This window comes from Stylophora pistillata, chromosome 8 (genome assembly GCF_964205215.1).
Source record: "Stylophora pistillata chromosome 8, jaStyPist1.2, whole genome shotgun sequence".
Taxonomy (NCBI): Eukaryota; Metazoa; Cnidaria; class Anthozoa; order Scleractinia; family Pocilloporidae; genus Stylophora; species Stylophora pistillata.
This window is the reverse complement of record NC_142526.1, coordinates 16993792-17011500: the sequence shown is the minus strand read 5'-3', so window position 1 is coordinate 17011500 and position 17709 is coordinate 16993792. Positions and strand designations below refer to the sequence as shown.

General features: G+C 36.5%; 1 protein-coding gene and 2 long non-coding RNA genes across 12 annotated transcripts; 1 reads left to right on the top strand and 2 right to left on the bottom strand.

Annotated features, from left to right (window-relative positions):
* Positions 1-1123: 1123 nt before the first annotated feature.
* LOC111328276 (uncharacterized) lies at positions 1124-6548 on the bottom strand. Its single transcript, XM_022932672.2, has 2 exons — positions 6398-6548; positions 1124-2196 (listed from the first exon to the last, which is right to left on the bottom strand). Exons 1-2 carry the CDS (start codon positions 6501-6503, stop codon positions 1712-1714), a joined length of 591 nt encoding a protein of 196 aa, XP_022788407.1. The 5' UTR covers positions 6504-6548; the 3' UTR covers positions 1124-1711.
* A 7524-nt stretch (positions 6549-14072) lies between these two features.
* On the bottom strand, positions 14073-17686 carry LOC148725255 (uncharacterized). 8 transcript variants are annotated; one of them, XR_015990521.1, is made up of 5 exons: positions 17575-17686; positions 17044-17110; positions 16420-16471; positions 15837-15993; positions 14073-14844 (listed from the first exon to the last, which is right to left on the bottom strand). It is a non-coding gene; the product is annotated as an uncharacterized LOC148725255 (long non-coding RNA). The 8 variants fall into 8 exon arrangements; XR_015990523.1 differs by having other exon boundaries at positions 15837-15905; XR_015990522.1 differs by having other exon boundaries at positions 16434-16471.
* LOC148725256 (uncharacterized) lies at positions 14737-17613 on the top strand. 3 transcript variants are annotated; one of them, XR_015990528.1, is made up of 2 exons: positions 14737-14879; positions 16575-17613. It is a non-coding gene; the product is annotated as an uncharacterized LOC148725256 (long non-coding RNA). The 3 variants fall into 3 exon arrangements; XR_015990530.1 differs by having other exon boundaries at positions 14740-14879; positions 16379-17613; XR_015990529.1 differs by having other exon boundaries at positions 14740-14879; positions 16376-17613.
* Positions 17687-17709: the final 23 nt, after the last annotated feature.

Sequence of the window (17709 nt, the reverse complement as noted above, 5' to 3'; positions counted from 1 at the left end):
ATATTTATTATTCTATATACAAGGCTAAAAGATTAGAAAAAAAATAAAATGTTTGAACCAAATGTTTATGGCTGTTTCCCATCATCAGGATGATGATGGCAAACAGCTGAAAACATTCTGTTCAAACATTTTAATTTTTTTCCTAATCTTTTAGCCTTGTATATAGAATATATTTACTTCACTAAGCGAACATTATGGACACCATTCTTTTTATTTTTTATTTGTTTTGTCAAAAACTTGTCCCAGAAGCTGCTATACATGTGGATAACATTGAAGGTTGAAATATGCTCAAAAATTGACAAGACCTCGTTCTCTCAGCCAGATGTTTATTTGTTTCACAACCTCCACATCACTCAAAGCTATGATACGACACGCAGAGATGAATTTACACACTGCAGAACAAGGAAGGCAATTTAAATGTACTGTTTCCTAAATAAGCTGAATTTTCCTTCTCAATAAATTTGAACTGAGGTGGTGGCACATTCTCACTGAGTTTAATGGTGTGTTTTCTTTTACTCAGTTCTGACAAATATCAGATCAAGTGGCAGTTATCAGCAAGAGCTGTCCACTGAGTGTTATACCAATGGCGCAATTTATTTACTGTGATCAGGTTGAAATTATTGTGTAGATTTTAAATCCTGATGTTTTATCACATAAAAGATGATTTTCTTTTTTTTCAGTAAAGATTTGGTGTAATGGGGGCAGCAATGGACTCCTCATTTTAAGTAGCAGGCTGATGTGATAATGAGTTGGGTCATTAATTAACTGTGATAAAAACAAAAATCCTTGGCTAAATGTTTAAAAGGTAAAAAAATCAAGAAGCATTTAGTGGCCAGCAAATAGTGACAATACAAATGAACATGCCTGGTTGATTTGCATTGCATATTTGGGTTAACATTGTTGTCATCTTGGTTATTGGTTTTTTTAAGTGAAAACAGTGCAATTTGTACTTGCAAGTCAATCTCCAAGGTACCCCCCCCCCTTCCTTTCTAGGATTAGGATAGTTTTGTGTTCTGTGTAGCCCCTCCTTGGTTACCTAATTGTAGTAATGCTTCAATCAAGGAAAAAATTCAATTGACACTAATTTTGTGTTTACATTAAGATGTGATGACTATGTTGTCGATTTGTGTAAAGAATTGATTTATTAGTGGCTGAATATAAGGAATAAGTTTGAAAAACAGTTACATTGTGACACACTGAGTTGGTGACAACCACCTCATTGCATTAGTCACTTGCTTAAGGTGGATAAAAAAGGAAAGTTTCCATATTTTCATATTTCTTATATAATGCTCACTCAAAAGTCCTCACTTCATCATGCATCTACAGCAATGCTCCACAATATCCCTGCAGCACATACTATGAATTTTTTTTCAGTGACTGAATTTCAAATTGAGAAAGACTTCCTTCAATAGATGTCATAATTTCTCAGCAACAATAGGTTGCAATGCACCAAAAGTTCCAGTTAAGGAAACTATACACAAACAAGCCCCTTGCACAGACAAATTTTTCTTCTTAAACTTTTATCGCACAGATAGCAATCAAAATTTACATACAGAGCAAACAGAAAATTCAGATTCATAAGAAAAGAGAAATTAGGTAGTGTTCTCTGCAGCATTTTTCTTCATAATCCCTGCAAGGAGTTATTTCTGAGAAAATACCTCTAGGCTACCGGTAAGTGCTTGATTCAAATGGTGTCTTCATTCATCTCAAGTTACTGGGCATCCTCTAGCTTAGCTTTACGCTCTTCTTCCTTCCTTTCTGCTTTTCTTTTTTCCCTAAAAACTTTTAAGTGCCTACGTTTGAATAAGTCACGCTTCCTTCTTTTTCTGTACTTGTGCTTTTTCATCTTCTTACGACGTATCTTGAGAATGCCCTTAAATCTCTTGCATTGTAAAGTTTTGGTATCTTGTGTGTCATCACCAACTGTAAGTTCATGTGTGTCATGATCCCCGATGATTGTTCTGATGATCCTTGAACAATGTGGAAAAATCAACTCTTGGATTGTTTCCTTAGGAATCTCAGGCAATATTACATCATATCCAGGGTTTCCACCAGGGAAAACTCTGCCATCATTGGTTGTGTTAAGAATCAATAAATTTGGTCTCTGAAGCAATAACGGAACAGTAGAAAATAAAGGGAAACTTTTGGTGGAATGTGCCGCTTTGTTCAATTGTGCTGCTGTTCCAGTTCCCAGATCTGCAAATGTAAAGCAAAACAAGAAATGACAATTATGTTACAAAACGAACATAATATTGTTTAATGTCGCCAAAGCTCTTGGAATGTTAGATTTGTGACAATTTCGAAGAAAGCCCACAATTTGGTGACCAGGTTTCAACTTAAGTTTAAGTCCTTGAAACTGAGACAATTATAGCAATAAATTGTTGTGTAAAGCTGGTGCCAAGTACTAGATAATTAGAGTCATTAAATGTAATTGTTATTCACTGGATGAGCTGAATGCTTTATGAACTTTTAAACTATTACTATACATTAGCCTTACTACAAAAAATCTGATTGGTCAACTGCATTCAATCAATATACAAGTGTGTGAAGTTGACATGAAATTCCCAGTATCTGCAGTGGGTATTGCAGTTATCATGTTGAGTTTTAAGTCTGCCTAGTTTCCCAGCCATTCATCCAAGCAGTGTTCTCAAACTTTTCAAACTCAATGAAAAGAATCTTCTTTTGCAGATCGTTTACCAGATGTATAATAAAACAATTACTGTAATCAGTTTTTGTGTGATATCATAAATCATCAAACATCAAGTCTGAGTTATCTGCCTCAGCTTTCTGCTTTGCCAAATGACTCAGACTTCTGTTTTGATAATTCGTGAAATCATGGTCGACCTCATCCAATAATTGCTTAATATCACTGCCAATTGAGACCATACCATATTGAATGGCAAAAACAGAAAAAAAAGCTCCAAACTCATGGTGATGCAAAAATCTAAAGTACACTATTCAATAAACATGAAAGGCATGAAAAGACAAAGGCAGAATCTGAACCAATCAAACAGCCAATCAAGATTCATCTGCTGATACGGAATGGCCATGGCTAACATAATTGAAAATGTGGCAATGAACTCAACTCAAATGTTGTTTTCACTCCACTCCAAACCTCTCTGTTAGCTCAGCTAAAAAAAATTCTTGTCTTAAATCTATTTTGTTTTACACTATTTTTTGAATATTAAGAGTTTTGGTGAGACAGGAAAAGATAGGAAGGATCAGCAACGCCTTGAATTGGAAACATTAGTTATCATTTACATGCCGATGACAAGTGTATGCAGAAAGCTACATATTAAGAGTAAGTCTACCTTCAAATCGGTTATGTAAGTTTACGGAGTAACTGCAGAATACCATGCCACTCATTTACATTTTTACATTGTGCATCACACAACAAGATCTCTTTTGAAAAACAATGAACAACTTTGAACTTTTATTTATTTCACACTGTTAATGGAAGTTAATATTTATATGAAAAATAGGAGAGAGAGAAGAATAAAAGTAATATTTGGTCATATAGATAAGTTTGAGAGGTGCACGGTGTCCAAAGTAGCAAAAGCTTTCTAGTTGGACATCATAATGGTCATATAAATAGATAGCAGCCTAAATAAAAGTAAATCAGCGGTAAAGTAAGTAAAATGATTAGGTTTAGTTGAACAAGGTTGAAGTTTCCATTTTTCCTTAAGAGTAGATCAGTAGCAAAGTAAAATGATCAGGTTTGGTTGAGCAAAAGTTGATGTTTCCATTCTTTTTTAAAGCTATTGTAAGGCATATATTTAAGATAAGTGGGTACGATTTCCCATATCTTTGAAGCAGAGAATAATTATAAAAGATGATTTTTGGTGGATACTCTTAGTCTAAAAAAATTATTATTAGAAGCAAATCTTGTATTATAATTATGTTTTTCAGATGCTGGGGTCAGGATATCAAGGAAGATATCTGGAATGCTATCACTTTTAATATTAATCTTATATGTAAGGCAGCATATTCTGAATTTATAAATAGCATCCAACTTTAGAATTCCTAATAGTTTTTAATAGGGATTGGCACTTTCTCTAACATTTGCAAAGAAGATGCTGCCAGGACATTTCTTCTGCTTAATACAGAGGCATTTTAAGTTAGTATTGGTGGCACAGCCCCAGGTAGTTATACCATAGCTTAAATAGGGATATATCAAAGCATAGTATAATTTTTTTAACATATTAAATTTGACATGTCTCAATATTGTAAGAATTCCAGTGTTTCTTGCTATTTCACTGTTTATATGTTATATTTGCGGTTGCCAATTTAGGTGCTTATCGATATAGACTCCCAGGTATTTTATATAATTCTTTGATTCAATGTTTTCAATATTTATCATGGGGTGGTATCTAGGAGATGAAATTAACATAACTAGTTTTTGCAAAATTAATAGACAACTTATTTAGTGCACAGTATTTATAGATTTAAGCTCATGATTCATAACAGATTCTAGATTATGTGGGTTGTCACAAGTAAAAAACAAGTTGGTATCATCAGCAAAGCTCTGCACTGAAAGTTTATCAGTGCAATTGGTAAATCATTAACATAAAGTAGAAATAAAAGTGGACCTAGAGTTGAGCCTTGAAGTATACCACATGTTATAATTTCATTGGCATATCTAGTGGAATCTACTTTGACATATTGGTTACGGTTTTGAAAAGAACTCTCAAACCATTTATGCGAGACTCCTCAAACGCCATATAAAGAGAGCTTAGACAGTAGAATGCTGTGATTTACTGTGTCAAAGGCCTTTGACAAATCAAGAAATAGACCACATGTGATTTGTTTTCTATCAATTACTAGCTTTAAATTGTCTGTAATTTCAAGAATAGCCTGCTCAGTTGAGTATCCTTTCCTGAATCCAAAATGATATTTGTATAAGATTTGGTGTTTTTCTATGAAGGAATATAGTGGATTGTAGACTAGTCATTCAAGTATTTACTGAAAGGTGAGAGAGTTGCTATAGGGCGATAATTGCTAGGGTTTGTAGCATCTCCATTTTTATATACTGGAGACACCTGAGAGACTTTTATATATCAGGAACAATGCCAGTTTCTATAGACTGGTTGTAAATATATGTTAGAGGTATTGACAATGGTTGAGCAGCTATTTTGATTAATTTGTTAGGGATATCTAGGGATGACTTGTGGTCATTTAAGCATTTAACTATTGAGCAGACTTGGGTTTCAGTAACACAAGATAGAACAAAGCTGTCTACCAGGGTTGATTTAATGTACTGGGTAGGATTTCCTTCACGACATACCCCTCTGTAATCCAGAAAAGGAAGCGATCGCTGTACGTTTATGAGCTAACCCCCCGAAAAAATACCGGAGGGCATCTGCATCTGAAGGGTTTATAGTTTATAGTAGTTTATAGTGGTTTATTCACAATTAATCACACACAGAAAGCAAACAAAAACTAACAAACAATACATTAACAACAAAAATACATGAAAAATTGTGAAAGGAGATAGAAGAGGTTATCCCTTTCTAGTCCACCTCCTTAACATATATAGCAATATTAAAAAATCCTAATTACTTGTCTATAAATTCAAAAACTATGTATATACAATTGGGTAAACTTATATAATAAAAGTTTAAAATGGTAATTAGTATAAATCGTGTTTTAAGTAAATTCATTAACTATCTTATTTCTAAAAGTTCTTAAGTCTTTTGCTTCAGCGGTCTCTATTCTTAAATTGTTCCATAAATTAACAATGCGAAGAAAGAGTGTTTATAGCAATTTAACTTGTCAGATTTCGTCTTAAGCTTGAAGCAATTGTTGGATCTCAGCGGTCTGTATTTGTCAGAAAAGCTAAGGAATTCGTATGGATTCAGACAATTCAGTCCAGTTATTGTCCTGTAGCATTCAGTGAGTGATGATAAAGTTCTCCTTTTTTCTAATGATGGCCATTTAAGTCGTTTCAATCGATCTTCATACGACATATCATTTGCAGTTATACCAAGCGCAGATCTGGAAGCTCGTCTTTGGACTTTTTCTAGAGTAGCAATGTCTTTCTTTAGATGTGGCGACCATACTGGGGAACTGTATTCAAGGATTGGCCTTACAAGGAAAGACATTGCTACTCTAGGAAAAGCCAAAAGACGAGCTTCCAGATTTGCAATGTCTTTCTTTAGATGTGGCGACCATACTGGGGAACTGTATTCAAGGATTGGCCCTCCTTGTAAGGCCAATCTTTAAATACAGTTCCCCAGTATGGTCGCTACATCTAAAGAAAGACATTGCTACTCCAGTAAAGATATATTTTCGAAAAACGTTTGTATGTTGAGGTGTTCCCTCGATCCGACAAAGAATATCACATGGTGTACAAACTTCATCACGATGGACGATGTGCATCAATGTAAAGGTACAGTACCTTCTATCAAAATGCGAGTAGTCACTTTTGCACTCTGGCTGTGTAGAGTTCGTAAATACCAAGTAACTGCTCGACAGATAACCTGCCTTTGAAATAACTGCTTCATCTTCGACAAATCTCAAGCCGCACGCGCCGCCATAGTGGATAATAGTAGTACACAGATTCTCACGTCCAAATCTCAGGCGTGGCAGCTCATTACACTAGCAGGGGAACATTATTTGAACTGTTCCAACAATTTTGTACATAGCGCCGACAGTTCCCGTGAGGTATTACAGAATAGTTCAGCTAGAGTTAGATTAATTTTCACAGTAAGCGATGCTTCTGTTATCTAAAGCAAACTGTGGATGCTAACAGGGTAACCCACTTACTCCCGTAAGACCAGCTATCTAGTTTTGTTAAACTAGCTATCTAGCCTTATTCTGCCATGTATCTGTCCTATACCGTCATATCGCCCAATTTCACGTCAGTTTAAAGATAAATTCCTGTCTCACCCAACATCCACAACAATCAAATGATTTAGTTGATAAGGAGTACGAGGGGCAACTCTCTCACTTAATGAGAAAGGTACATCACATCATGAACGCGAACAGGTACAGAAAACAAACGAACTTAAACAAATTTTAAACAGACGTGTATTTATTAAACGTTGTGTAAACCTTATTATCTCAAAATTAATAATTATTATCTTTAATCATCACCAGTATGGATTCAGACCACATCACTTTACTACTATGGCCATCTCTCGGCTTAGAACTTGTCAATAATATTTATGAAGGTTTTGAAAACAGCCAGTACAGTGTTTGTGGAGTCTTCATTGATCTTAGAAAGCATTTGATACAGTCAATCACGAAATACTTCTGGATAAACTAACTTTTTATGGCATTAGAGGTATCCCATTGACTTGGCTTACTAGCTATTTGTCCACAGACAGCAGTGCGTTGTGGTCCATGACCATACATCTTCATATAATCCGGTCGTTTGTGGGGTTCCCCAGGGTTCAGTTCTTGGACCTTTACTTTTTCTTTTATACGTTAATGATCTTTTTCATGTCTCCAACCTCTTGTCTATCATTCTCTTTGCTGATGGTACAAATATCTTTCTTCGTCATAATGACCTGGCTACCTTAGCAACCATTCTCAATGTAGAGCTCTCTTATGTTTCTTGTTGGTTTTATGCTAACAAACTTACTGTTCATCCTGACAAGTCTAAATTCATCATTTTTCACCATCGACGTAAACAAATTAACTCCTCAGATATAAATATGTTTATGAATAATTATTTCATCATGCGTGTGCAGGAAGACAAATCATTTCTCGGGATTATCATTCATGAAAATGTATCTTGAAAACCGCATATTTCTGCTGTATGTGATAAAGTCTCTAAAGTAATAGGAGTCTTGTGCAAGTCAAGGCGATACTTACCTTTTAACACTTTGAAAACTTGATATAATTCTCTTCTTCTACCCTACATAAATTATGGCAGTTTAGTATGGGCATCTTCTTATGCTTCTTACCTTAAACTCCTTTATGTACTTCAAAGGAAAGCCGTTCGTATAATTACTTTTTCTCCTCAGCGCACATCCTCTAAACCCTTTTTTCTAAGCATAATATTCTTTCACTTTACTCTTAGTCTATAAATTCCATGTCGCCTGTTTTGTATTCTCACATTTTAATAATCTTTTACCTGCTCCTGTTTCCTCGATGCTTCCTTTTAATTCTGAATATCACAATTATTTGACTCGTTCACGTTTTAATCTGTATAAAACCTGTCATAAATATCAATTTGCTATCACTTGGCAAGCTCCTATTATTTGGAATGATATTCCGTTATCGGTGGGCAATAATCTCACAGGAAGCAACTTTAAAAAAAATTAATACTATTTTTCTCTGAGTAGTTAATTAGCCTAGCTACACATAATCAGCATCCTTATGGGACTATATTAGGTGTATTTGTTTCTATTTGTTTGTGAGGTGTATAGGAATTTATTATTGGTCGTTTAAATATTTAAACTAGTTGCCAAGCATTGCATCTCAATTGTACGTTTTTTTCTGACTGACATTTTCTTTCTTGGTTTAGTTGTATTGTAATTATTTTAGTTAAAGCTTTCTTCTACTCTTGTAAATTTTTCACGTCTTTTGCTGACCTTAGGCCATTTAAGCCCCCGGCTTTGGCTGTTCTTGTATATTTCTGGTTATATCAACTAAGTTGAAATTGTAAATTGGCCACCGTAACGAATAAAGCTGACGTTTCGAGCGTTAGCCCTTCGTCAGAGCGAATGGAGGAATTGTGGGTTGTATGTGATTTTATATGCAGAAAGCGGAGCTACGCCATTGGTGGGAACATGGTAACGAGAAAAACACGAATAAATTAGTGGAATGAAAAGCGGTCGTTGATACCTATGGGATTAAGAGTGCCGATTTGAAAGATTAACTTTTGTTCAAGAGTTTTGCGGCTTTCCGTGTTGCCTAAATGTAAGTAAAGACCGCAGATTGCCATATGTTGTTTAGAATGATTAGGTAAATTAAAGTGTCTAGCGACTGGTTCAGATGCGTCCTTGTCATTCCTTTCCACGTCGTGAAGGTGTTCTCGGAATCGGTCACCTAGTCGTCTTCCCGTTTCGCCGATGTATAACTTTTTGCAATAAGTGCAAGTTATGCAAATTATGCAAGTTATCTATTATCTATTATCAATTCCTCACACACACTTTACACACACACACTTTATTTTCTTTTTCTTACAAAATAATTTAGATTATGTTGACCCGCAGATAGCAAATTTGCTATTCGAGGCGGGTCAATCATCAACAAACATTATTTACAATATATAAAGAAAATTAAAAACTAAATAATTAGATATTGTTAAATTATAAAAAGAAGCATAGCTGGCAAATACATCAATAGTTGTTCAATAAAGTATAGAAGCAAATACATTAGTACTGAAAGCAATCGGATCAATTTGTTTTAATTATGCAGTCCTTAAGTTTAGAGGAGATCTTTTCAACATCAAGATAAGAATCTTCATTATCTAGTATCTGAAATAAAGACGTTTTAATTTGTTTATTAAAGGAATGTTTTGATAACGTTTTGAATTCTTTCGGTATCTTATTCCAAATTTTGACAGCAACAGAGAAAGCCTTTTTTTGTAGGTTAAGTCTAGAGTACTTTGTACTAAAGAGCTGCGATTTGGATGATCGAGTATTGTAGGTATGAATATGAGATGTTTTAGTAAATAGTTTCAAAATATTAATGGGAGCCCTCTGGTTGTGCACGTCAAACATAAGTTTACTTACGGCTTCATAATATAGGAACGTAACAGGCAGAATTTTTGCTTTGGCAAATAAAGGGATGGCATGCTCTCTTCGATCGGTGAAATAGATTAAGCGCAAAACTCGCTTTTGAAGAACTAAAATCTTGTTTAAATAAGCATTTGACGCATTGCCCCAGGCAAGGAGTCCATAAGTTATATAAGGTAGAATTAATGAATTATAAATATTTACAAGGATAGTAGAGGGAACGAAGTACCTCAGCTTTGCAATCATCCCTATTGTTTTACTTATTTTTACGATAACAGAGTCAACATGGTTTTTCCATGACAAATTTTGATCAATTAAAACGCCTAGATATTTGATATAACTTTTTTGCTCTAAACTAACTCTTCGGTTTGTCTCACAATCTAAAATACCTATTTGTGGAGAAAAATGCATTTTTTTTCTGATGAGGACGAAAAATTAAGAAATTTGATTTTTTTGTATTCAATGTCAACCTATTTGTAGTTAACCAGTCATGTACGTTATTCAACTCTACATTAACCGTTTGCTCGATCGCCTTAAGATTCTTATCAGCATAAAGTATATTAGTATCATCCGCAAAGAGATAAAATTTTAGTTTATCAGAACAAAGGTGAATGTCATTTATGTAAAGTAAAAATAGAAGAGGTCCAAGGACTGATCCCTGGGGGACACCACAGGGGGAGATAAGTTTTGTTGATAAATGCTCTCCAATCTGAATTGTTTGTGTTCTATTTTTTAAATATGATTGAAACCAGTCATTTATCAATCCACGGAAACCGTAAAAGTTCAATTTATCGAGTAATATTTCATGATTGACCGTATCAAATGCCTTTTTCAGGTCAATAAAGACACCGCATGAGAAGTACCGTTTATCCATATTACGTAGTATATCTTCGACAATATCAAGTACTGCATGCTCTGTGGAATGTGACTTGCGAAAGCCATACTGTGAGGAGTACAATAGGTTGTTTTTGTCAATAAATTCCTTCATCCGGAAGTACAAAAGTTTTTCAAAAATCCTATTAAAATTAGACAAAAGAGATATTGGTCGATAGTTTGAAGGGTCGGTCTCGTCGTCACTTTTATATATTGGCGTTATTTTAGAAATCTTAAGTTTTGAAGGATAGACACCAAGGATAACAGATAAATTGAAAATGTAAGAAAGAACTGGAGATATGATATTGCAAGAAGATTTAAGCAGTTGTGTAGGGCAGGAGTATAAGACACAGGATTTATTATTTGGTAGGGATAATATTTCCTGTTTAACTTCTTCTGGTGTAATGGGTTTGAAAAAGAAAGAAGAATCATACATACATATACATACATACATACATACATACATACATATACATACATACATATACATACATACATACATACATACATACATACATACATACATACATACATACATAGGTTAGTTGACCACTCCCCATGGGGGCTTTTCAGGGCCAATTCTCACCCATCCCACCCCAGGGGAGGACATCCACGACACACTAATCTCGTGCGTGGGAAATTAACGTCTCCTACCCCTAACCCTGCAGGAGACGGGGCCCACGGTTTATTCGTCCTTATCCGAGAAGACGAGAATATCTATCCATTTCTTGATTATGGTTATGAAGCAATTTCTCCTCACTTATTTTAAGACCATAAGTATTGGTCCGGCCGGGGCTCGAACCCTCGACCTCCCGCACAACCCAATCCGGCGCTCTAACCAACCAATTCAACCAATTCCATTCGCTCTGACGAAGGGCTAACGCTCGAAACGTCAGCTTTTTTATTCGTTACGGTGGCCAATTTGCAATTTCAACTTAGTTGATATAACCAAATATCTTGTTACGCCCACCGACGCAGCACCACAGTTTCTTTAGAAACTTTCAGACTTGTATATTTCTCTTCCAATTGTTGCTGTCACGGTAGTTAGCCGCACACCTCTATCGCCAGGAAAGACAGGTTTGGCCCAATTCAGACGTCGTGTTTAAATGCAATTAAGTTCGACTTAAGCACTGCAGAAACACGACTCTGATTCAGGTATCAGGCTTTATTGAAGTGAAGTAACAATTCATTCTAGTAACTTCCCTTGAGAACGTAATCCCGTCAAAATACAGCAGTAGCATTTTTTAATTTTGTTTGGCTCAGCGAAGACACGACGTTTGAATCGCTGTCGCGCCAGAGTCGTGTTGCCCGATAGAGCTTGTCGAACTAGATTAAAAAGTTTAATTCCGACGCCGTGCTTTTGTCCAACTTAATTTCTGGACTGCGTTCGACACAGCACGAACACGACATCCCAGTGAACTGGGCCTAAGATTGGTCCTTGCGGGGCCCGTTATCAGTAAGAGAGAGTTCACTGCAGTTTGATCGTTCAGTCCGACTGCAGGTTTTTACTGGACTCCAGTAAAATAGGACCTAACCTCGTCTCTGTGGTCTGAAACTTATCTTAACAAGTAACAGCTGACATCTGATTACGACTCACTGTCTCAGGTAACATGAGACTCTTAACTGTTTACCATTCTGTCATTTGATCGAGGCGACACGTTTGAATTTGGTCAGCGCTCTCACCCTTAAAGAGACAACTAGGTCTACCAAAAGGTGTCACGATGATAACAACAACAGTGAGCGCGGCTTATCCTGGTTAGTTCAAGTGGATAAGTTAAATTTGAGGATAGGTTGTTTTTTCTCTTTGTTCAGAAGACGGCTTCCTCTTCAGCCTTATATCATGAACATAACCTCGAGTACAGATAAAAGTGTAACAATTACAATCAGACTTTCAAGCTTTCAGTTATTTTTTATTACTTTTCAGTTTTTATTGATATTCAAGTCTGGGAATGAGAACACCGTTAAACAAACAGTATGGGCCACCATAATTTAGTAGAACAAAAAACGTACTATGTTGATTATAGAGCAAGTCGGATTCCTTAATTTTCATACTTTCTAAGTATTTATAAGCTGACAAACATAAGTATTTATAAGCTGACAAACATGGACCGAAAATGCTATTGTTTGATAAAAACGCAAATTTTATTTGTCAATAACAAAATTATATATGTCATGATTCATTCATTACTTAAAATGAGTAAACAGCAAAAAGGTATGAAAAATATACTCGAGTGCTTGTAAATGGTATAATGGGGCTCGAAATGGAGGCGCGACTCATTAGACATTTCTTTGAGTCCCGATATAGAGCACTGCTACTATTTACGATTGGTGCTATAGCAATAGGAACCTGTACTTTTCTTCTGGAGGTCGCATATTGCGTTCTGCCTAATGTACACATCTCAAAACAGAGCTTTTTATTGAATTCAATGGTCATTTGCGTATATCATAGAGCTCATCAGCATCGTTGAACTACCTCAAAGCTAGCCGTCCCCGACCCAAGAACATGGCTGCAAGTCATAATTCTTTACAAGGCAGACAGATAATTCTGACTTGAGAGCACTGGACCATTCCGTATATTAACCATTTTCTGGTGAATTATGCGAATCATTCTTAATTTCACACCCCAATGGCTTTAACGTCCGTTTCTTCAACGCAGCCGCACTCAATTATTTGTCTAAAATGCAATGGAAGAGAAATACCGACAGCAAAACACATGACGTAGAGGTAAATAACCCTCTCGACAAACCTTATACATCGGAGCATTTCTTCAGAATTTTGGAAACGGTATATGACAGAGCAGGTTACATCCAAAGCTATAATTGTTATTATACCTATGGAAATCAAAATCGTATAACACACAGACATCTTATTTTTTCTTAAAAAGCCTAGCAAAGTATTCGTGTCTGCCAGTTCCTCCGAGTCGTCCTCAGTAAAGGTGCAAATTCTCCACGACACCACCAAGACAAGGCCCATGATCAGCAAGCAGGCCACAGTTATGGCAAGATGAGATGAACACAAATCTGCGGCGGAGAAAATAACCAAGAATAATCCAATACCACCACTGATGACTACAAGAAAAATCAATGCTGCTTTGGGAGATATTGCCTTCGTGAGGCCGATTATAGTGTGATGCTCGATTGCCAGCATTGCCAAAATGTTGTAAATCATAAGGAATCCAACAGAAGTCATCAGAATGCTGTTTGTTCCGCACCACTCCTCCTCCTGTTTGTTTTTGAAAGCTATTGTGGCCTCGTTGGCATTCAAACTGAGAAGGATGAGCTGTAAAATACTCTGGCAAATCATCAGTGGCCTGCTTTTCTGAAGAATCGTGTATTTCGTTTTGTCCTTGAAGCAGCTGGTTAATAGTCGTGCGTTGTGGAAGAGACCAAACAGATGAAACATTATGAGCAACCAGTAGCACAGCTCCATGATATCCACCATCCCGCTAAGAAAGAGTGAGGTGTCGGGTCTACAGTTCTCAGATTGGTTTTATGCAAAAACAACACTCTCTTTATATCCAAATGAAATATAAAGATTTATTATGTAAACCTTAAGCAACATTCGTGACACTGAGGCTAAGTTATCAATATTGCTCCCTTGATTTTACCGTGAGTTTGTCACGGTCAGTTATGTAGTATGCTCCTAATCAGCAAAACTTTGTTTGACTCAGTCTGACATGAATTAAAACAGGTTGTCAAATTTCCAGTCTGTCTATTCAGCGGAACGAATTAAAGTTTTCGCGTTTTTTTATTAGTTGCGGTAACAGGCCTTCAAGAGGCTCAACAACGAGCAATATTGGACGATGAAGAAAGAGCTTTGAAAATGCACGGAAGGCTCGCTTAGTCACGAACCATGACCACAACGGCATCATGCCAAATTCTCTGGCAAGATACATTGGATGAATTTCAATTTCTTAAAAGTGTTTCCGAGGCTTGGTATCGCATCAGAGTTGAGGCTGAGTTTAGGGAAAGAGGAAAAGTTGAGGTAAAAAACTCAACGAGGAAACTCACTTAATTATAATTGTGCAAACCAAACATAACAATATGTTGGCGATCTCTTAAACCTCTATTGTTAATTGTTCTCGTTTCTTAAAGCGCAAGCCCACCGAATCCATAGACAGTCTGTCTTGGGAACAAATATAATTTCAAATTTTATCAAGTTTCATCTCTTCGATCTTCAACAAGCCGATGTGGGAGCACGGAATCGGCAAAGTATGGCATGAATCTACGGTACGGTCCTTCGATACTTTTCATTTCCGACTTTCAGTGTTTTGGAGCTGTCACTGGAAAAAAAAAAAAAACGAGGCATTAAAAAAAGGTAGACATACTTTAAGCTTGGGTCTAATCCAGAACCGCCAAAGTGCTCAGCTTAATATAAATCAGTTAAGCACCCACCACTGGAGCCCAGGGGTTTCAGTTGTCTGAAGGCAAAAAAGGACACATTGTTCATTATGCTCACTATTTGAATTTCAGTTGGGCGCCCTAAGAATTGTGAAGTCTCTTTTTAGTGATTTAAGCAATGAGTTCTCACGGATTAATACTACGGCTTCTACTTAAGCTCTCTGAAAAATTGAAGATTAGGGGTAGACAGTAATTCCGATAGCGAAAATAAGATATAAAGGTATAGTAGGAACTTGTGTGGAAGTCCAAGTTTAAATCATCCAGACATATCAACTTATATTCAAATGCAAACGTTACTCTCAATACCCCAAACAGTCAAAACTAGGAATTTCTTATAACGGCTGAAAGTCGAATAACCTTGGACGTGGAATTTGTATGATCATACAAACACGTCACATACGACAAGCTCATGATGAAAACCGTCCTTGACTATCGTGTATATCATAACAACATGGTGGTGAAGATATATAACACAAATCAATCGACCGGGTACCGAACATCTCATCCTTCTGCGAAGTAATCCGTGAAAAGAATGTAAAGCGGAAGTTACTATGATAAACCTTCCCACTGAAAATGGGTTAGTTTACGAAGGGTCAATAAAGTGCGACAAACCAACCACTTTAGTTTCATGCCGGATCGATTTTCTCCCATTCAAAATCATTAGCACTCAGTTATAATTAAAAACTGTAAGCAAAAGGGGAGAAAAATTCCTACTACAAGCCAAATCACGTTGGTAGAGAAGAGGTGAACCAATTTTTTTACATCCACCCATTGTTGTACATCGCTCATCTGCACTACTCCCGCTAAATTTGAAAGAGTAAAAAAAAAACGCAGAAGACAGCTAAACCTGTCAACCAAGACACGGTCCCTTTACCTTCGACTGCAGAATCTTGTGGCGTGACTTGCGTTATATCTGGAGCACCACGTAAATAAATCTTCCAGGCTGATATCAACAGAATGATACTGCTTAGCCAACAGGTTGCGGCTGAAGCAAGATGAAGGCTGATAGTTTCGAAAGAAACTGTTTGGGGCTGCGTCGGTGGGAGTAACGAAATAATTTGGATATATCAACAAAGTTGAAACGGTAAATTGGCCACCGTAACGATTACAAAAGCTGAAGTTTCGAGCGTTAGCGAAAGGGCTAACATTTGCTCCGACGAAGGGCTAACGCTCGAAACGTCAGCTTTTGTAATCGTTACGGTGGCCAATTTACCATTTCAACTTTGTTGATATATCCAAATTATGAAGAACGATGAGGCACGTACAAAGACCTGCCGTAAAGAAACATCCTGCCCAGAGTAAACTACCACAAGTTATAATTCCAGCAATTAATACTGCTGAAATGGCTTGTATAGGAGAAAATATACGCTTTAAATCAAGAATGGAGAGGTCTTCTATTGCTTGTATTTCCAGCAGGTTGTAAATCAAGAAGAACGTAATGCAGGCCATAAACAAACCTTTAACGTCGTACCTTTGCTTTTCTTGGTGGTCGCTGAAATCGTTTGTTACCTGACATGCATTAAAAGTAAGAAGAATCAGTTATAGAAAACACTGAAATATCATGGCTGGTCTGCACTTCTGAAGTAAAATGTATTTCTTTTTGTTCTTAAAGCAGCTTCCGCTCAACAACAGTCGCACGTTAAGTAAAGCTCCGATGAGATAAAACGTCCTCGAAAGGATAAATATGGGATCCATGGCCGCAGCAAAAATCAACTATCAATCAAGACCCACAGGCTGATCTGAAAGAAAACTAGATTTGCAAGAATGCTCTTCCTCTCTCTGTTTTTGTAACATCACGCAAGATGGAAGCCGTCATGCATAAAGCGCGAACAAATGCTCGACCTTTTAGCTCACGCAATTCCTCTTCCCTTTGATAATGTTAGTGAAAAACTGTACATGATAGAATGGTTCCATTCAAAACATATTTAGTTAAAAGCCAATTTAAAAGACTGAAATCTGAAGTTTTGTTCCCATTGTATTATAGCTTATTATGACATAACTTAGACACAACGAGCGCTCTGACTGGTCAAAGGTCTATTGTTTATTTGCCTGTATACCCATAGAAAACTGAAACATCTTACCGTCCTGTCAACTGGCGCCGCGTGGGGCGAATTCCCAGCCTTTGGTTTGAAGGATGTGACGAGGACTCTTAGATCGCCAAAAACAACGACAAATACTTCATTATATATTTTATTTGATATTTTAATTAAAATGCAGTTTAACTAATTGGCTGCTCTCGCGTTTTAAGTCTTTATTTTTTGTAGCGCAGTTTAAGTAAGAGAACTTCAGAACTTTTTGGCTAGAATTTCCGAAAGTGCTCGCCGGGAAGGACAAGTTGGCATGCTTCTTATTAAAGAAAATTGTAGCGACAAACTAACTAGATTTTCATTTAGATATTTATTTGATGAAAACAAAAATCTCTTGCAAAGTGAATGAGCGCTCAAGATTAATGGCAGTTCCGTTTGCTCTCCGAGATTTCACTTTTCGTTTGATAGTTTTTAACAAGTTTAAGCGTTTTAAACTCTCTCTGTAAATTTTAACGAGTACTCCGAGAAAACTTAAGTTCAAGCTGAGGCAGTAGAAACAAATCTGGTTGAAAGAAAATAATGTACCAAGAGTAAACAAAATAAATGGTCGGTGTTTGAATATTAGTGCACACGGCTCCATGTTGTTGTCTTCCGATTGTAGTGTCCAGGCCTCCAAGTCCATGCCCAAGGCCCCAAGAGATTTAGACTCGAGTACTTATT